This window comes from Oculina patagonica, chromosome 11 (assembly GCF_052425735.1).
Source record: "Oculina patagonica isolate OP01 chromosome 11, crgOcupat, whole genome shotgun sequence".
NCBI classification, from domain to species: Eukaryota; Metazoa; Cnidaria; class Anthozoa; order Scleractinia; family Oculinidae; genus Oculina; species Oculina patagonica.
This window is the reverse complement of record NC_135768.1, coordinates 22249833-22272167: the sequence shown is the minus strand read 5'-3', so window position 1 is coordinate 22272167 and position 22335 is coordinate 22249833. Positions and strand designations below refer to the sequence as shown.

General features: G+C 39.0%; 1 protein-coding gene across 5 annotated transcripts in view; it reads left to right on the top strand.

Moving 5' to 3' along the window:
* The window catches only part of LOC144630676 (uncharacterized), a 112262-nt gene that overhangs the window by 54192 nt on the left and 35735 nt on the right, over positions 1-22335 (top strand). For 2 of the 5 annotated variants that reach the window (XM_078489046.1, XM_078489045.1), the window contains exons 4-5: positions 510-830; positions 13651-13935. The exons of 2 other annotated variants lie outside the window; for them this stretch is intronic. In XM_078489046.1, the coding sequence (XP_078345172.1) occupies positions 510-830; positions 13651-13935 (606 nt within the window). The remainder of the gene's footprint in view (positions 1-509; positions 831-13650; positions 13936-22335) is intronic. One more of the 5 variants, XM_078489043.1, reaches the window with a different exon arrangement.

The following is a 22335-nucleotide window of genomic DNA, read 5'->3' as shown; positions in this document are numbered from 1 at the left end:
CCGGGCAAGTAGACTGAGTGCTCCGGCAAGGCGGGTTACCCTTCTAGCATGTAAAGGCTTCAATACGTTTTCTTAAGAAACGTATGAAAAGTTGGCTCGCCCAGGGTAGCTCGGTTAGCCGGGTAACTCGGTTAGCCGGGGCACCCGCCTTCCATGTAAACAAGTCCTCAGTATTACGTGAAATTGGGACAAGGGTATTCGTAGATCTTTTTGTAGATCATTGATTTAATACCCCCTGGCAAGTTAACATCAAAAGCTGCGTGGTTTAACTTATAACCGGAATACAGTTTTTGTGAGCTGACAGATCAATCTAAAACCAAAGGGGAGTATAAGCGGGCGTCGGGGCTTAGTTTGTATTTTCTATTCTCATTTTCTGCAACTGACAAGTATTCATTATTCTCAATTTTGTTAACACCGATTTATCTGTATAGGTAAGGTAGATTAACCTGAGACTGGCATCAGGAAGAATTCGTTTATTTTAAAATAATTTTTCATTTCACTTCTTTCAGTGTCTGATGTCAAAGAAGAGGAAAGACTTGGAGTAAGACGTCGAAGGAACTCCGACTCTTTTCTTTGCTTTAAACCAAATGAAGATGACGTGACTTTGATGAAACTAAAACATGCAGAAAACAAGTTGAAATTCGAAAGCCAAAGACTGCAAGCTTTAGAAGAGGAAAATAAGAAGCTAAAAGCCGAGATTGCAGAAAACAAGTTGAATTTCGACAGCCAAAGACTGCAAGCTTTAGAAGAGGAAAATAAGAAGCTAAAAGCTGAGATTGCAGAGGCGAAAAATGCACTGAGGAGATTGGACTGGCACGAGGGAGACAGTGGTAGGGATTGTAAGATCTTTATGTTTAATTTAAGTCTCTTAATTCTACATGGAGACAAAAACATCCAATGCTTGTAACGCGAAAAGCGTAAAAAAACGATGTTACTAGGCGGCGGCAGTTCAGGACGTAGTGTTAATTTGACTGCCTTAACTTGGGAAACACAGTCATCAATTCTACATCACGAATATTTAACATGTACAGTTATTCTTCGAGGACGCGCAGGATACGGCCGAGTTGGTTATGATCAACTCATATGCGGCAAGTCCGAGAAGAATAACTGTTTTAGTAAATTTTCAAACACTCAAATGACCTATATCCGGAAGATGCAAGAAAAAAATTATTTTCGCTCCAAGAAAAATACATGAAATTAATGTCAAAGTTTCTTTCAAAGTAAGTCATAATCGCCATCATAGTGTCAAAATTGTAATTTTTTTCAACCGGAATTGCCGAAATGGTTATGGATTTGAACATTACAACTTTGGAAATAATACAACGGGCAAGGGCAGATTTGCCCGCCACGTGCGATTTGTTTGCCGTGTTTGACCGTTGTTGGAACTTGACTGATGCAATCCTAACAGATTGTACTTGACCAGAACCGGTCTTGCTACCTCGGGAACAGCTTCACTTGTTCTCTCCTGTAAAAGCGGCGTCACCAATTAATATATAGATTTAGGCAAGCCTAAAAGCGGAGCTCCCCATTATACTGAATGTCAGCAGTACGACAAAAATAATAATCTTAAAGCGAGGCAAAATCATTACTCATGGCACGAAAAATTACTTTAGAGTACAGTAAATTATCTGCTTTCTAGCAATAAAAAATAGTTTCGCGATCCTGTTATAGTTTCGCAGCAGTTTAGTAGACTCCACAATATCTATTACATTGATATAGGATATATTCAACGTGCAATACAGAGTCTGTCGGATTAGCTCAATTGGTAAGGTGCCAGTCTGCGGATCCGGAGGTCGTGAGTTCAAATCCCAGAGGGTCAAGTTTTTTTTTCTTTTTTCCTTTTTTTTTTTACCCCGTAGCAATAAAATGGTTTGTTTATTCTATCAACCCGATTTAGCTTTCGTATGCTCCTTCATGTACGATGCTGGCTTTACAGATAGACATGAAAGTCATCGATCGATTAGGGACGGCACATTAGAGAAGTGATGGGGGGGGGGGGGGGTGGGGCAAAAACCAAAAAAAAATTCATGCAAGCCAAAATGGCAAGAAAAAAAAATCGTGCAAAGGGGAAGGCAAAGAAAAAAAAAATCGTGCAGAAAGAAATGTCCTATTAATACCTGAAAATACCTGCCATCATTTAACACTTGATGAGATCTATTTTTCGACGAAATATATGGTGGAGAACGCTGAAAATAGCATTTAAGAGCCTAGAAATTTCAAAATTTTCTGGGGGAGCTTGCCCCCACACCCCCCTAGATGGATTGTGATCATAACATTCCTTTAGCTCGTCTCTCTAGCCTGCGTAGATTGCTTACTAGTTAACTCATTTCTCAAACACATTGCAAACATGAACGGTACGATATACAGTGGTCTTAGTTTATGTTGTCAATTCCGGTCAAATAGGATTTCTGCAGTAATTATTTATGAATTTCTATTACGTATTGTTTTAGTTTTTGCATATGTTTATGTCTAAGTTTTCCCACGGACTTTACACAGAAATATATGAAAAACACAAATCTATTATACGAAGTTATCGAGAAATTCATCCTGCTTTGGTGTGTTAAGGGCTAGAAGCGAAAGAAGATGTGTAAGAAACTACATATAGAATTACAGTGTCCATTAGGGACAATTATGGTGGCGTATGACTGGGATCGCACTTTAAAAGCTGATATCAATTCAAAAACCTCTAATCCATTACAGACAATCAAACAGACTTTTTCCTTATTAACTATTTTTTGTAGAAAGGGGTGGATCCCCGGGGTGGATCATGTAATTTCCAACCCTCGCCCAGGGGTGGGTGTTTTGAGCTAGAAGGAAGGGGTGGGTCTCCACTTTTTCCAATTGCACCGCCCTTTGAGCCCCCCCTCCCTCGGTAGTTATTGACAGTCCCTAAAGGATGAAGTCAATGAACAACAGCATTTTTAAAATATTTAAAAAATAATCAACAAAGCAACATTTGTCATAAAACATGGTATAAAGTAACAAAACATGGCATTTATCTGAAGAAAAAAACATTTGTCTAAAAAAAAAATTCGAGTAGAGGGTTTCACCCGAAAAAAAAATTCCTGCACAAGAAATGGACAGAAAAAAAATTCGTGCAAGCTGAAAATTCCCCACCCCCCTATCACTTTTCTAATGGTCCGTCCCTTATGGCTCTCAATGTCCACTTTTTTGGCGGTCGATTACTTTCTACACGTAATTTTCAGCCACATTTTGTTTCATTGCTTCTTGTTTTTCTTTTCAAACCTCTTTAAATTTTAAAGGCCGCCTTTATACGGCCCCATTTATACGGCCTTCTTGCTTCACTATGGCCGCCATGTTGCGCGACTCCGTACGGACGCCGTACGTACGCGCCCGCGAACCATGCCGCTATCCATGTTGACCATGAAAACTCATTTCGATAGTGTTCCTTCTTTCATGCGTATGGGGCTCTGTTCTGCGGCCCTGCGGGCCGCTGTAGAGCTCTGCTATTAAAAACTGCAGTTTGTAGTGCGACGGAGAACAAAGAAACTGGTCAATGGCGGCACTAATGGATTTCATTGAAGAAGTCTTGTCGCACAATCGCGAGTCATCTTGCTTTCTCGTTGAGGTGTAGAAAGACTTGAGACAGTCATTCAGTTCTTTCGACATTTCCTCGACTGGTTAAGAAAACTTTTGGCCGACTGGCAAGCCACTCTGAAACACGGTAAACATTCAAATTTTAATTCACAATTACGAAAGTCGTGAATGTTGTTCAGCGTCTTAAAATGAAACAAACACACGCTCTTTTTCAGCCCAAACTTTGTGGGCTTTTTGTGTTTGTCGGTGTCCCTTTTTCTAAGATCTTCTGAATTTCCTGGGGCGAAACTACCTCGAATTTCGAAATTATTTTCGTCTGCTGCTAACGCGACGAGGAAAAATAGTTTTTCGCGTCCACAAAAAATTCCAGTACAGGAAATTCGTCATCATTTCTCCATATTTGGTCAACTTAAGGATAGTGGCTCAGATTCTTAGCGGAGGGAACCAATCAGAAATTTAGAAAATCATTATCCAGAGGAAAATATTTACTAATCTACTTTAATCCTATTCATACCGGGCTTTTTTGGATTCGCCCCCTCCTCTCCGAAACTTCTAGAATATTTGAGCAATCACTATGAAACTTAACCCTATTAAGACCAGGGGGGGGGGGGGGGGGGCTTTTGAGGCCCGCGCTGACTTTGAGCTTTTATAACTTTTTTAAGATTTAACCAAACGCTGTCAAACTTTCTGAGTTTTCCTAAAATTTATCTGGCAACAATTTGGTAGGTTGGATGATGTGTCAGGAACTTGATATTACCATGGCAACGGCATTTTGACAGGCATGTTTTCCCAAATTTGTAATTTTGCGTGTTTCTGTTAATAAAAATCAACTTAAATGGAATTGTTTTTACATTTTTACGGGTTTAACCCTTTGACACCCGAATTTTCCCCCCAAAACGTTTTTTTTTAGCCGCTAAACTGAAATTTTAGTGCTATGGTCTTGAATTTACCTCAACTTTGCTAAAGAAGCACTTTTTTACACTTCAGCAACATTTTGATAAAGATTCTGTGTAAAAATGTGCAATATTTCACTTTGGTGCATGCGCATAAGCCAAAATGTGGACTTGCTGAACCGTTCCAATTTTTTTTTTTTGCCCCTTTCGCTTCCGTTTTTTTCTGCTTTCTTATTCTCGTTACTTTCTACTTTTCATGACGTTATCATTGGAAAACACTGAAAAGGGGACCTTGACCAATTACAGGTGAACTGGCCTGTTTAAGTACCGATTTTGCACCAAAAATGGATTTTGTTTTTCTTTGATTAGCTCTGTCAGAATGCGACCGATATTCAAAATGAACAGTCCTGTAGAAAGGTCTATCCAAGCTCTAGCAGATTCTTATCACGAAATTCCACTGACGTGCTAATTGATGACGTCACAAGTGAATCAATGACTGCACCTCCAAATAGCGCCCGAATGCGCGTTTAGGAGTGAAAGGGTTAAAGCACATTTTATTTATTTTAAAGGAGAAGTTCACTCCAGAATGGGCATTTATTTTCTTTACGCCAATAAAAAGTTTACACAAAGATATGTTATTCACCAAACTTTCAGCCTCCAACGTGCGCTATAACCCTACTGTATCTTTCCCAAAACTTGACAACTGAACGCCGCCATCTTGGAGCTGGTAATGTATGCATGACGTCAAAGAGCTCAGCCTGAAGTTTGGTGGGAATATTTTAATAGTAAAATATCCTTGTTTTTTGTATTTCTTGGAGCTCTCTTTGAACAAAATGGAGCTGCACAAACAGGCATTTTGACAAATAAAAGCCACTACAAAGAAACAAGGAGTTTCGAGTATATAAATTTCCCCGCCAAACTTCAGGCTGAGCTCTTTGACGTCACGCATACATTACCAGCTCCAAGATGGCGGCGCTCAGTTGTCGAGTTTTGGGAAAGATTTCGTAGGGTTATAGCGCACGTTGGAGGCTGAAATTTTGGTGAATAACATATCTTTGTATAAACCTTTTATTGGCGTAAAGAAAATAAATGGCCATTCTGGAGTGACCTTCTCCTTTAAGTACTTTTCAGTGATTTTGGGTGGTTTTTCTGGCATTTTGGATGAGATGGCAGATCCAAGATGGCGGCTGTTTTGACATCATGATGCCATTGTCACGTGATGTGACGTCACCATCCCATGTGACGTATACCAAAACAAAGAGTTTCAGACATACAATACATCCTATAAGTTTCATGTTGATTCCTTTAATATTCTGGAAGTTACATAGGGGAGGGGGGGTGGGGGGGGGGGGGGGGGCTTCCGAAGCCCCACCCCGGTCTGAGAAGGTCCAAAAAAGCCCGGTCTGAATAGGGTTAAATGATATATTAGAGTATGTCCAAAAATCTGTCTTTTGGTATACGTCACCTGGGATGATGACGTCATATCACGTGACAATGACATCATTATGTCTAAACAGCCGCCATCTTGGATTTTAAAATTTTTCCAAAACGTCAGAAAACCGACCAAAATTACTGCACAGTACTTAAAATCAATACATCTGTGCTTAAAACCGCCAAAAGGTGAAAATAGTTGCATTGCCATGGTAACGTTTTTTTTTTTTTTATAACTATTACGAACACACAATAATTACAACACTTACACAACTAACGGGCTCTGCCTACACTAATTACAATACAAATTTACGATATTATATCCTATTTACAAAGATATATTCTAAGTTGTTACAGTATATGATATTCTACTTACGCTGGTACTAAAAGACTTACACATACTACACTTACACATACTACTACTATTATTACATACTATTATAACACATAATAATTTACACAATTATTTTCTATATCCATATTTACAAGAAATTAACTTACAGACAGCACCTAGTCCTTGATATATAAAGCTTGATTGCTATTCAAGATAAAGCTTCCATTTAGCCTGAAATTTTTTTAAGGCCAAATTGTTTTGAGAGGCTATAAGCTTCTCCGTCTCGTATTTTCTCTGGACTATATCTTCAAATGGCAAAAAAAGAGGGGTTTGATTATTCTTACGACATTTCCACAGATAAAGTTACCTAAAATAATAAAGTAATTGAGCAGACTAGATTTCTCATCTAATATTCCTAAAATAATGTTTTTATAATTAAGTTTTATTTGCTCTTTTGTAATTGTTAACCAAAAGTTTTCAAATCTAAGCCAAAATTCTGTTGAATAAGGACATTGGTAAAAGAAATGTTCTAATGTTTCTTGAGAGGATCGACAGAACGTACATAGGTCATTGGGGATCTTCCCAATTTTTGCTAATCTGGTATTTAAAAACAAAATGTCATTTAAGATCTTGAACTGAAAACACTGAGCAAACGTTTCTGAAGCAACTGATTTTGTTAATATTAATGCTTTGCGAGTCTCTTCCTCACTAATGCTAAAGTTTGACATTATTTTGCAAAAACCTCTAGAATGTATGGCTTTGTCTTGAATAAGAAGGGCGTAAAAGTTTCTACTCTTGCTCGAGGTTGGATCAAAGATTTTGTCACCACATTTAAATTCCAGTGATCTTAACACGTTTCTCCCATGGACATTTAGATTCTTTAAATACTTTGGTACCGAACATCGAATTGAAGTCCAGGTCAAGTAATTTGTATCTTTTAATCCCTTGCCTTTAGCTGTGTTAAAGGAATCAACATTATTCAAAGCAAACATCAAATCACTGACAAGAATCACACTAGCATTCACATAATTCTGATAATAGATCGGTTTACCGTCTATCCTTATATTGCAGTTATTCCAAATTATCGAGTCAAAGGATGTAGTTTCCGTTGCAAATTTTGAGCGGAATTCAGACCACCACTGCAACATTTCTGAATAAAAAGTCGACTTAATATTGTAATCATTAATGTTATAGTTGCAATGAAAAAAGAAAAAACCACCGAAGGGTTTGAGCAGATATCTAAGATAGCTTTTCCATGGAAGTGATTCAGAAGTGAGAATTTTTGAAATCCACGATAATCTTAGAGACTTAATTGAAGTCTCCAGATCAGTAAGGTTTAACCCACCATTGTCGAAAATGTTGATTGCGGCTCTTCTTGTTATTTTATCAGGCCCTTTCCACAAGAATTTATAAATTATTGTTTGTATCAGCGCAACAAATTCCGAGGGTGGTGGTAGGATAGAAAATATGTATATTAATTTGGGGAGAAGAAGACTTTTAATAATGGATACTTTTCCAAATAAAGAAAGACCTCTCCAACTCCAAAGATGTATTTGTTTTTTAATATCGGAAATCTTATCGTAAAAGTTCTTTTGGAGCGACTCTTCGCTGTTATAACTGAAGTGCACACCGAGGGCTTTTACAGTTTTGCACCATTTTAAAGATAGAGGTGTTTCGGTGTTGTCACGACACGAACCAATCCACATTGCTTCTGTTTTGGTATAATTAACTTTTTATACCGATAGTTGTTCAAAACGGTCAAGTAAAATAAAGAGGCTTCGAACAGGGTGTAGATCAGATAAAAAAGCAGTAAGATCATCAGCGTATTGAACAATTTTCCATTCCTCTGATTCTAATTTGATACCTTTAATATCGGTACTAGCTCGAATTGCAGCAGCTAAGATCTCGATTGCGATAACGAATAGATATGGCGATAGAGGGTCTTCTTGCCTGACCCCTCTCCCTAACTCAAAATTTGCTACATACATACATACATACATAGATACATAGCTTTTTGTTAAAGCAGGTCTCGTAGGGCAACCATAAAGGCTGGTGTGGACCTGCCATTAAATAATACACTAACTAAACATATAACTATATATTAATGAAAAAGAAATATAAAAAAGAATTAAAAATATATGAAGTCAGAATCCTTGGAATTAATCAAGCAGGCCTCTTTCTCAAACTGGATTAGGTCTATGGATCTAGAGACACGTTTAAGATTTGCTTTGAAAAGCTGTAAGGAGGCAGCGTTTCTGATGTTTCTCGGGATTGAGTTCCATACAATAGGGCCCCGATATCTCACGCTGTTTCTTCCAAGTAAACTATTGTAACGTACTAGAGAAATGTCATTAGAGCGCCATAATTTATAATTATTATCGTCGTAACGTGTTCCAAGCAGGGATGTAAGTTGATCAGGTAGAGAGTGATTGTACACCTGGTACATAATGGAAGCAAGCCTTCGCTTGTAAATATAATTCAAAGGCTTCCATTTTACAATTTGAAGAGCGGCAGCATCAGGTGTTTCACTTGGTAGCTTGTGAATTAATTTGGCAGCCTTAATGTGTAATAGTTCCAAGTCGTTGAATGTGGCCAAGGAACATGATCCCCAGACCGAGATACAATAGGTGATGCTTGGGACGATACCTTTATAGTATATTTCTTCAAGTACGTTTGTTGGCAGCCCTTTCATTGTTTTCAGAAATTTCAGTTTTCCAACAAATCTACTATGTAAGGTTTTAACTTGTGCTTTCCAGTTTAACTTGTGATCAATAACCGCGCCCAAGCAGGTAGATTTTGTGGTAAAGTTAATGTTAGAGTTGCCAGACATTAGTGATCGCAGGGGGCCAACGAATGAGTGGTTACTAATTAGCATAGCCTCCGTTTTTCCTGTGTGCACTGTTAGGCGGTTCCTATCGCACCACACTTTAAAGTCGTTTAATATTAGGTTTAGAGAATCCACGATTTCTTCAATTTCCCTTGCTATGTAATAAATAGTAGTATCATCAGCAAACAAGTGTATGAATCCAATTGAAGAGCAATCAGGAAGATCATTTACATAAATTTCAAAAAGTCGAGGGCCTAGGAGGGACCCTTGGGGGACGCCAATTTCAACAGGTCGAAGCCTCGATTTAACTCCGTTAATGGTAACATATTGATTTCTGTTGGAGAGGTAGCTTGAAACCCACTCGTGAAATACACCAGATACGCCAACAGCCGACAATTTTGATTTCAGGATGTTGTGATCGACAGTATCGAACGCTTTCTGGAAGTCGACAAATACAACGCCAACTTTTTCACCAGAGTCAATCGCCTTTTTCCACGTTTTTGAAAGGAATAGTAGTAGAGATTCGGTGGAGACGCCTTTCTTAAATCCCCACTGGTTTTGGTGTATGAGCCTGTTTTCCTCAAGATGTTTGTCTAAGGAGTCACAAACAATGCCCTCTAGGATTGTTGAGACGCTGAGAAAGTTCCGTTGTTTATTATGCAGCTTGATATATTACTGTAGAATGTTTTAACCCACCGTATGAGACTTTGACCAAACCCGAAAGTTTCTAGACATTTAAACATAAAATTCCATTCAAGACTGTCGAATGCTTTTTCGAAATCTATAAATAATAGAATTCCCGGAATATTGACTGTTTTGGTGTACTCCATTACGTCTAAAATTGATCTAGCTGCCTCCCCTATGTATCGGCCGGAAACATATCCTGTCTGGTTGCTGTTAATTATCTCTGGTAAAATCTTAACAATTCGTGTTGCTATTACTTTAGATGCTATTTTGGCGTCAACATTATATTTAGTGAGTGAAATCGGTCAAGATAAGTTCTATCTTTACCAGTTTTTTCAATAAGTGTGATAACACCTTGTCTTTGCGAGTTGGACATTTCTTTCCTTTCATAAGCCTCATTAAAACAGTTAACTAATAATTCACCAATTAAAGACCAAAAGACATTGTAAAATTCAATGGGCAAACCATCATTCCCAGGAGTTTTACCTTATGGAAATGTTTTAATGATGTTTTGCCGGACATTCATCGATGGTTATCCTTCCTTCGCATTTGTTACTCGCTTCACTCGAGAGCTTTGGTAGATTTGGATTTTCAAAAAAGGCTGTCGCCTCTGGAGTGTCTAACTTTGTTTTACAACTGCTATACAACTTAGTGTAAAATTTTTTCTGTGAGTTTATTATCGAAAAAGGATCAGTAGAGATGACTCCACTTATGTGCAATTTTCGAATGTGTTTTTTAATGTGATTACGTTTTTCCAAATTTAAAAAATATTTGCTGTTCTTTTCTCCATGTTCATGCCATCGTGCCCTTGCCCGAACAATAATACCTTCAACTTTTTTATCATACATTGATTCGAGTTCGTTTTTACAGCTTTCCATTGTTGTTCGCGTGTTCTCGCAGGGATTATCTTGAAAGGCAACTAATGATTCTTTATATTTGCAAGTTAATTCTTCTTCGCGTTTCTGTCGAATTTTTGATAATCGTTTAGAAAAAATCATAGAGTCATTTCTTATATTAAATTTGATCCAGTCCCAGATCGATCTGTGGTCTTTTAGTTCCTTGGCTTCTTCAAGCCAACTCGGCAATTTAACCTTTATCATGTTTTTATATTCTTCGTTCGCAAGTAACGCGGTATTCAATTTCCAATATCCAGGACCTCTACTATTTTCCTTAATTTCTTCGAGTTCTAGAAATATTGCAGAGTGGTCCGATTTAACTGAGGGTAAAATATCCACATTAGACACTAAATCATGTAGTTTATCCGAGATCAACCAATAATCTAACCTACAGAATATAAAAGGAGAACAACGTCCCCAGGTTTAGCTTTGTTGATTCGGGTTTTTTATACGCCAAATGTCATGGAGACCGAATTCATCCTGAATTTCTTCAATAGATTTTACAACGTGTCTTCGGGGAATTTGAATTCCACCTTTTTTGTCTAAGCTAACATTTAAAGGACAATTAAAATCACCTCCCATAATAATGTTTTCTTCATTCCCATAGTCATTGGTTCTTAATAGGTTCGACAGATTGTGATAAAATTCAACAGCGTCAATATCTTTATTCGGTCCGTAGATGTTTGCAATTGTATAAGTTTCCTCTTTAACCACAGCTTTTAGCAATATAAGTCTTCCAATTGAATCTGTCTGAGTCAAACGTATATCAATATCAAAGCCTTTCTTTATAAGCACCGCGACACCACTGAGCTTCTCGCTCTTTGCAGGAGTGCGTTTCTTGTAAAAATATCAAATCAGCCTTTTGCTTTCTACCCCAAGAAAATATCGCTCGTCGTTTTTTAAAATTGCTTAGGCCTCTCACGTTTAACGATTATAATTTAATAGTATCAGGCTTCAGATTTTGTTTACTCAGCATTTTTCATGTATATAAACACTTGTTCCATTGTAAGGAAAAGATGCTGTTTTAGGTCGATAATTATATGGAAGAATTTGTTTCTTTCTTGTGTATAGTTTCTCTGTATAGCGTAAGCAGACAAAAGTAGAATGTTTCGCGCAGAGTAAGCAGAAACAAAAAACAAACACAAACACAATGACAAACATACAAACACGTTTAAACGAAAGCGCACTTACCATCCTGTGGTTGCAATGCACTCCCGTCGGGATCTCCACATAAAGGTGATGATAATACAACGACTAGCGTATTTACTACATCTTCTATGCGAACGAGAAAAACAAACTTTAGATGATATTCTAGCTGTCGAAGCTTGATATAGTCGTAGCTTGGTAGTGTTCCTATAATACGGTAGTTATACAAGGGATGTCAAGTCTGATTAAGACTAACTTGGAACGACGACTAGCGTTCAATTTCTATGGTCTAATACCCGAGTGTAAACAATATAGTAATTACAATAAGTCGAAAAATTGAAAGAGTTTAGGATATTTTACCGTAATATTGTCATTGCTTGAAAGAGTTCTTCAATACAATAACTATACAAAAAGTTCAGCCTGACTAATCATCCGGAAGCTTGAAGGATTTCAATTTTGAGCAGTTTTTCTCCTTGAACAAAATTTGCGCTGGTACCGACCATGGTATGAAAGCAAATTCAACATCATCTCTTTCTCTAATCCCCTTGAGATGAAACTTGCGAAGCTCTGCTCGTTCTTCGCGGACGTTCTTCGACACATCATCCGAAATGAATACCTGACTGTCCAGAAAGAGGTTATTCTTCAACACACTTGCGGCGGCTTTAAGAATTTGAACTTTATCGGAATACCTCAGGAGGTAAATGTGTATAGGTCTTACAGGTGACGGGTTCTTAGCCGTAGCTCTTAAGCTGATATTCGTTCGATGGGCCCTCATGACTTCGATACCTGGCAGCTGCATATGTTTCTCCAAACATTGGACCTTCAGAAACGACTCAAAAGTGGTTAATCCGGCTTCTGCACCCTCCTTGAGTCCCCATAGAACGATATTGCTTCTTTTTGATCTATTTTCCAGGTCCTCCATTTTGTTGTTTACTTCGGTCATTCGGGCGTCAAGGGCGCTGTAACTATCTTTGAGAGTATTCACATCAGCGGCCGTTTACTTCTGCGAGCTCTCTAGACTGGATAGTTTCTCCAGGATGCTGTTTAGTTTTGTTTCTTGCATGTCTCTGGATTTTACTAGGTCGTCCATTTTAGCGAGGACGGTATCCAGCTTTATCGAAGTCGAATCTGCATTGGCATCTGTACTGGTCATTCTTAAGGTTTGAGACCTTGTTCTTAAATTCATGTAGAACGTCTACCAAGCTTAGGCAGTTGACATTAATCAAAATAGCGAAAATTGATAAACTTAAAAGTGGAAAGCTCGAACTCTTGCTTCTTACCCGCGTGGCGTCATCACGTGACGTCCATACCATGGCATGCCATGGTAACGTTAATTTACTGACACAACAACCAATCTTACGTAATTATTTCCAGATAAACTTTAGATAAAGTCGCAAAGTTTGGCAGCGTCTGGTTAAATTTTGAAAAAGTTATAAGAGTTCAAAGTCAGCGCGGGCACTTTCCGCCCCCCACCCCAGTCTGGATAGGGTTAAAGACAACCTCGAGCTTTCGACTTTCATTGAAATTGTATATCAGTAATACATTGCGAATATGTCCCATCGTGAGACGGATTAATTTAAAAAATTTATTTATTCAGACGCAACTCATATCCTCTTCAAACTTAAAGCCCGCCTTCGGTTTTAAAACTCAAAAAGTTTACTGGTAATGCGATCTATCATTTCGGAAAGTTCGTTACGGATGATTTGAAAAGTATGATTTTCGTGAAGGACCTTGCTTGGGAGTGGGGGGATGATGCATGAGGACCCCCATCACAACCATAAAGAAAAGTTAAAAGATTAAACGATTTTAATTGACCGTCTGTAACAGTGATTCAGTTTGGCTACGATCTTTAACATTGTTGATGCACATTACCTTACACAGCTCAAGAAACTGAAAAGCTTGAAAGACCTGGAACCAGCCGTCGAAGACATTCTGATTCCGATTTATATTGCAAAGCAAGAGACGAGGAGATCAGAGAGAGTAAAGGGAACCCGGAAGTATCTGTTGGAGATGAAGCGAGATATTTGGATTCCGATAAATACGCGTTCGTTCAGAGTTACCTGCAGAACATCCCTGATGAGACACAGAGTATGACGACAGAGACAAGTGACAGCGGGATAAGAACACATGGTGCACCATCTGATATTGAAATGGAAGACATCTCTGGTAACTATCAACAAGTTATTTGTAGGGCTCATGGATGATGTTCGACATTATTACACGAGTAAAGTAATCAGAGGGCCAGTAACTAAAATAAACTAATAAATTTGCTTCATTGCCGGTGTAACAAGCTGGCGTGTTAGCTTTTATAAGACAAATTGCAGTTGTCACATAGAAAAACTGCTCGTGTAGACGACTCGTCACATAAAATGTGGCAAATATTGCGTCAGCATATGTGGTCCCTAATCACCCACTGGGCACTGGGCACCGGGCACGCATACCTCTGTGCGTATCTCTGGCAGACTAAACTTTAGAATCCTGACAAATTATTGTTGTGTCATCTACACGATCAAATATATTTGTCACATAAAAATTGTCACATAAAAATTGCTCGTGTAAACCCGGCTTACTCAAGAATATCTACATCTACATTTTAATACGTCGGTAAAAAGTCCATACGGATATCACACCAACGTCTAAAAATAAGTAAAATACAATATGTACATATATCTCGATCTTTCTATTGGTTTGTAAAACAACGTAATAGTCCGGCGGCATAGCTCAAAATTTCGGCTGAATTGTTCACTTCTTGATATCTGCTTGAAATTTGGCACACACAGAGAGACTATCTATCGAGGTAAACATTTTAGGCTATAGAACCACCTCGACAGATAAGCTGTTTCCATGGAAACTGCATTTAAATGAGCTACTTGTGGAAAGCGATTTTCTGCATCTTTTACGGGAGATATGGATATGTCGGCGTAAAGGGATGGTCAGTAGCGGCCCTGCCGAGATGTACAACGGAATAGAATGGTAACCATGGTAACCGCATCTTAATTTATGCATGTTTCTTAATTTATGCAAATCATGCAGTGTTTGCAAGTTCAGTTCAGGAAATTGAGCAACCAAGATAATAACTGCTGAGTTGCAAAAGCTTATCACCGCTAGCAGCTCTAGTAACATACACATAGCTATAGATATTGTGTCTTTCTAGATCGAAATGCTTTCTGGGAACTATTATCTTGTACATTTTTTATGACACGCACAGACAAAGTGATCATGACGTGCAAGGCAGATTAGCTCTACAGTTCTTGCATCTATTGTTGATATAGCTAGTCTTGCAGCCACATAAAATGAGCTCTTGGCGGGACATTGCAGCGTCAGGTAGTGTGCACCGTATCGGTTGCCATGTTCGTGATGGGGCAACATGTGCGTGCACTATCTTCAAATAGTTCAGGCCCAGATACCATCCACCTTAGCAATACACTTGGTTTTTCCGTCAGGCCTATCGCACCACCTTCCTTCTAATCATGCGCTTGGACAGTGTCAGCAACTCAAATTGTATAGTGATGCTTCAGTGCTACTGTGGGATCGTGGCTTCTTTCTTACTTCTCCACGTGGAAAACGAATTCTGTGTTTTGGACTACAGTAAACCTTTTGTTTGCACTTGTCACGTATCGTCAGTCATGGTTTGAGTTATCGAGGGTAAAATTACATAGAAAACGACCTGAAGGGAAACGAAAATTGCTTCGAGTTAGCAGGAGATTAATCGAGTTATTGAGGGTAAAATTACAGCAAATGTGTGGCGGAAATCCAGGGGAAATCGATTTTGGTTTGAGTAAGCGAGATTCGAGTTAGCGAGGGTTCGAGTTATCGGCAGTCGACTGTACTTCCTGTATGCCTGTTTCGGAAGAATATACAAATTGGCTGCAGTTACCTAGTGAGCGTACCTAGTGCGCGTAATATGTGCACAGTTGATAAGGGATTCCTTGCTGTAGTGATCTCAGCTTGTGACAGAACTTCAACCCATCCACTGCCAGCGAGCCAGGTCCCGAAAGCCTTTAGCGCCGCCTGCTCGATGTGGAGACCACAAAAAATGACTACCAGCTTATCTTTCCCTGTACGATCCCTTTGAGCCCACTCAATTGTTTTCGCTAAAGCAAAGAGTAGCAGATCGCAAGCAATATCCACAGTTTGTTCCGGATTGACGTATTCTAACTTTGTCAATAACAGTTATAGCATAACTTATCATCGCCTCGGAATGAGCGCAATCCAAAAAATGCAGTAGAGAGCTTTTGGACTTAGGGGCTACTTGCATTTGTCTCTCAGCGTGAAACATAGACTTCGAAATAGCTTCGGCTGTTACGGACCATCGTGGACTCTTAGACTGGTCTTTCGGTAGGCTTACCTTGTCGCTTTTGGACACAACACTTCGGATATTGGTGTATCTCGCAGTCAAGGGATTGATGCACTTTTTAGACGATGACGACTCCCGCAAGATAATTTGTTCCATATCATGGCCCTCTTCGGTGTTACTTGGATGCCGAATGAGAGAAATACTTCTGCCGTGGAAAGAAATTTCTGTTGCTCTTGTAGGCAAAGGGTAGTGGTCTATGCTGTCTACAATAACAGTAATGAAAACCTGTCCACGTATGTTCGGAGGGCATATCATTCCATATTGTCCACAACGTTACATACAACATTAGTAAGGTCTGATGACAAACGCAGCACCCAATCATACGATACAGCAAAACCTAACGCACAACGTTTCTCTATAGTACCTTTCTTCTTGTTTTAACGTGTATCAGTACGCTGAATTACAAAGGTAAGGGTGTTTCCTGATTTCTGAATGCCTAACAGATCCATCAGTAGATCTCCGCTCATGCTTTACACTGTTAAATTTTAGAGGCTGTGCTATCGAGAGAGCAGCTTGCTGATTTCCTGGCTCGTACGATTGCTCGTTAGTGCCTTCGAAAATCATATTGACTAATGTTAGCAAGTACGGCGAAAATGTCTAATTGTAGGGGTCACTATTGGGAAACATATTTTCTCTCACAATTTCGGCCACCCGTGCGAGAGACTTCATTTCGTAGTCCTGCTTCCTGTCAAGACTTCCCACCAGTTCTTGCGCGATGTCATTTTAAAACACCAGAAAAACATCCCTCCTTTTCCCATGTTCATGTCGTTCTGGGATTTTACCGACTGGCTGGCTCTTAAATCGCGTTGAGTGTACAAACTGATCCTCTGTCGGTGCACCTAGTTCTTGCAGCCTTGCCAAAAATTAATTCCTTCATCGGACCGTTTCAACACATTTTGCAATCCCCTTCCTTGCGTAAGATCTGAGAAAAGGCTCCTTTATACAGCGTTGATTCCTCTGGCTGTTTCACGACGAATTGTTGTCTATTACGAGCATACAGTGCAGCTAAACATTGCTTCATGTTACTGACTTAAATTTTCACTGCTACGATGTCCCCAGCACTAAGTGTTCCTAAAAGATTGAAATCATTTACTTTCGTGGCAATAGAGCGAACTCGAGAATCTAGCTCTATGGTGCTTGCGCGAGATTTCGGTTCCCCTTAGGGCCTGTTTACAAGCATGGGCAGGTAGGGTAACCCTAGTGCTAGGGTTACCCTAGCAAGAGGATTAGAAGAGGGTTAGCCCGGGTTTACAAGCAAAAATTCGCAGGTAGGGTAACCCTACTACCCGGGTCAACTTACATCGGTTACGCTTCAGTTAACCTTGTAAATATAGCATGTAGCGGGTAATAATCTTAGTGCCAAAACCGATTTTCGTTTTAGTTACGCAGTTTATCACTTCAAGTACAATCATATTTCAATTTCCAAGCTCATTAACATCCCAAGCACAATTTTTTTTATAGTTGGAACGCGTTTGACGGAGAATACTTATGTTATGGAATGACTTCACATATGCAGCGCCAAACATTTTACCATAAACTTTGTCGTAAGAAGCTGTTATTCGAAAGTAATTCCATTCCAGTGCAAAAATACGACAAATGGTGAATGAACAGGATGTTTCTTGGTCACAATTCGCTGTTTTTGTTGGTATTTTTAAACATATTTAACTTCTTGGAGCCAAAATAAAGTTTTCCCGGGTAGGCGAGTTATCCCTAGCAGAGCGTTTACAATGCGCTAGGGTTACCCTAGCGCTAGGGTAACCCTAGCGCCCAGCTAGGGTTACCCTAGTGCTAGGGTAACCCTAGCTGCTTTGTATAACGTCGATAAAAAAAGAAGAACTGTGGGAGCGCTAGGGTAACCCTCCTGCTAGGGTAACCCTAGCACTAGGGTTACCCTACCTGCTTGTAAACAGGCCCTTAGTGGCTGGTCTCTTTAAAAAAAAACAGATTTTCTGTCCTACAGTCGTTCAAGCAATGTCACATCTCGAGCGCTTTCTAATATCATCTGGTTGCTGCAATGCATTTCCTAAAGTTTGCTTTCTTTTGCTCTCCAGTGTTTTCAATTTGGTAGTATTGTAGTACGCGGCATGACTTATATTATCCCATGGGGCATTGTTCCTTAAACGCGTCTCAGCAATTCCCTCTCCTGTATCTAGCTACGCCGAGTCGACGTGAAGTTCTTTATTTTTATAAAACTCTGCAAATCCTTTTTATGGGTAAAATATCCAGCACCACGGTTGCTTTGTTTCGTGTTTGCTGGGCATTCACTCTTCTCGCTTGTATGTTCTTGGCAAAATACGCATTTGCTTCAGCATTTTGGCCTGGCGATTCCTTTACATTTTTTTAATGGGAGACATAGCTGACCTGACAGGCCTAATTAACAGCCCAGTAATACCAGCAGGTCACTGACAATTCGGATAACAATTTGGCGAAAATAATGCGAATGCGAAAATAATATTTGTAAAACACGGGCAAGAGAAGACAATCAACAGCAAGTAACAAGTTTGTACTCAATTTTTGCACGCATAATTATACACTTTTTGAGTTATTTTTCAAAAATAACCTGTTATAATTAGTCGGCCTGATGAACCGTGTAGTCAGTCAGTCAGTCACTCAGTGAAGTATGTTTGTCCAATCAGATTTCAGGTACTATCACAACCAATCAAATTGTAATTTATAAAGGGAAAGCAATCTGACACAGTTGTAGTGAGCGATTTCATTCGAAGATTTTAGATTAGAAGGAGGCGGAATTGGTGAGTTGTGAATTAACCCTGGATTAAAAACGTTTTTTGTATCGCTCGCCTGCTTACAACGCACACGCCGTGAGCAAAAGGCTCAACACTAACTTGTTATTCGTCTTATTCGAGCGTACGTTTGGAGACGCTAGCTTTCCTGACCGTAGCAAAAATAACTAAACCATTTGCACAAAGTAGATTTGAAGAATAATGTTGTCATTACTTTTACCGCCCGCTTGCGAAGTTCGTTGGGAAATTGGAAAGTTTGTTACGAAGTTGCCAAATAGGTTGCGAATCAAATTGCGAATCAAATTGCGAACTTCGATACAAAGTTCCTAACTTCGGCCCGAATTTATTAAAACCTCCTGTAATTATGTTATCAAAAAGGGCTTTGCTACGCTAAACTGTTGGAAACAAATGTCATAAAAATAAAGAACTTTAATGTTCAGCGAGCCGTTAACATGTTGTCTAGAACAAATTATTCTTCCCTGTCGCGTCGCGTCGCGTCGCGTCGCGTCGGCTTCGATTAATATCAATTTTACATATGGGTAAACCATCCAGTTTCATCCGGCTTACAAACGCAGAAGACTTGAAATTGAAGATTATGCCTCACAGAAAATCGTTAAATATGTGTTTTTATACAAAATAGTTTAAATTTGACCAAATTTCTACATGCATAAAATTTATTTATCGGCAAATCACTTGCGTGATCGCGGCTCATCCTCGGTGTAAGAACCTGTGAAACTCACCGGTGACGTAAAACAAAGAACGAACAAAGCAACAAAGAGCGTCAAAAACAATAAAGAGCAGGAAAACAAAGGCTCCAAAACAAAGTAAAATATCACAGGTTCTTACACCGAGGTAAACCCGTGATCGCTGATGCGAAACGTTGTCTTGCACTTCAAGCAACTTCAACTTTCCTTGACAAGTTCTAAAATCTTCGAGTTCAGAAATCGCCATGACTTTCGAGCAACATGTCTTGTTTCTCCTCAACTACCAAACTTGTAAAGTTCAGTCGAGCCGAAGTTAGGAACTTTGTTTCAAAGTTCGCAATTTAATTTGATTCGCAAACTCGCAACGTAATTGGCAACTTCATAAAAAAAGTTTCCAATTCCCAACAAACTTCGCAAAGCGGGCGGCCAAAGTAAACTGAAATCAACTGTAAAACATCTCGTTCAAACATTTAATGAACCGGTACAAGTATTAACTTTGTTGTTAAAAGCAGCTACGATCGATAGCAGAAACAGAATATCGAAGAATAAGAGCGTGCCATTCCGTGACAATTTGAAAACTCAATTAGTTCTTGGTTGTTGAATAGAATTTACGTTGTCAATGGACCAAAATCTTTTTAATCGGGCGGGGCCTGGGCCCGATTCATAATCTGTGTCAGATTTTTTTCTTTTGTCGGTAAATCGTTCCAGAACCTCGCGGCCCAGCCGATCCCTTGGTCACGGTCACGCAAGTTTTCATTACTAGCTGATCACCCATTAAAATATTATGTTCAAATCGTACAAGTCTTAATGTTCACTACCTGGAAGCTGTGTTACAAAATCATTCCCGTCTAATTTTACGAGTACTCTATGCTCTGTTAAACACGAAATATATATATATATATATATATATATATATATATATATATATATATATATATATATATATATATATATATATATATATATATATTAGAGAACGTGTATATGAAGAAACCACTAACCCTATACACCCCAAATAATCATATTAATTTGAGTAAATGTTTAAAAGAAAATTTGCCCTGAATGGGATTTGAACCCACGTCCCCCCGCATACTAGTCGGGTGTGATGACCACTACACTACCAGGACAACCATGCTGGCAACACAGCAATCTAAGTAGTGTATTGTGTGATCGAAGACCGTGGGCCTCCCGGGAAATTTTCTTTCAAGGTGACAGGGTAGTGGAAGCCTATAACTCCGTTTGAAACCCAACTAAGGATCAAGTTAATGATACACGACCGAAGTCAACTTAGCGGGAGACAAGGGAGGATCAAATTAATGATACAGGCTATTTTATATGAAAGAACGTGTATATGAAGAAACCACTAACCCTATACACCCCAAATAATCATATTAATTTGAGTAAATGTTTGAAAGAAAATTTGCCCTGAATGGGATTTGAACCCACGTCCCCCCGCATACTAGTCGGGTGTGATGACCACTACACTACTACTATATATATATATATATATATATACAAATGTATACAATGTGCCCTCCCGGTTATTACCATAATGGCTTTATGGCAACTCCTGAACTTGGGCACAGGATGTACGGTTACACACATATATATATATATATATATATATATATATAACTTCAGGTGGGTTTCACACTGATAAATCCAGAATAGTGCTCAACAATGAAGGAGCGGTAATAACAGTGATTTTCTACTCAGTATCGTTTCATATGGGCTTTAATACAGGTCTGTTTCGTAGACCAACAAAGAGTTGATCCACTCATCAGTTAAATTCCATATACACTGTCGCATCGCTAGGGTTTATATACATCAATGGTGTGATCGTTACAAAATTCAAACTTAAAAAACAATAGTAATATACATTTGTAGGCTTATGATTGGTCCTTGAGGACGCGATTAAATTTAAGAAGAAATTTTCGCTTGTGCCTGCAAGTTGATACAAGCTCATTACGTTTGTTAAGAGTTGCCATGTCCGGTTTATATAAAATGAAGAATTTCTCGGTATTACATAGATTACATCGTTTGGAAAGATTAGAGTAAGATTTGGCCTTGGCTAGAATTTTCCACGTGATTTTAAAGTCTTTCTTTTGATCTTTCAGCTGCCATAAATGTTTGCTTAGTTCAGTGTCATTCTTTTTGTTTTCATGTTTAAATGACATTTGGTGATTTCGCCATCTCGTTTTGAACTCCGTGGCGGTGAGACCTACGTACGTCTCAGTGCTTTCAGCTGTGGTGATTGTGGCTTGGTATACTACCTCCTTGACCAAGCATTCTCCTTCCAAAGGGCACTTTTCTGGCTGGCGGCAGTTACATGTTTTGGGTTGTGTTGTTTCCTCAGGAGGCGTGTTCTGTCTTAAAACGGTTTTGTTGTGTCCATCGATGATTTGTTTTACATTTGGTGAACAACTGTAACTCAGCTTAACATTATTTTTGTTGAAAAGTTTTCTTAATTTGTGGTTGGGTGGGAAGCAGTTCTCAATCAAATTTAGGAATTCTCTACCTATGTTAGTTTGTACATTTTTACTATATGGTGGGTTGAACCATATTATGTTTCGCTGCCACTTTCTCTTGTCGGTGTCTGGTTCGGGTGACTGCTGTTGTGGTGGGTTGAATTTGAGGGTGTATGAATAACCGCTTTTCTGCAATGCTTCTTGGTAGGGTGCTGTTGCTTCTTTGAAGGTTTCCTCGTCTGATGAGATCTCAGATAATCTTTTGTTAATTGCTTCAGGGATGTTCTTTATTATGC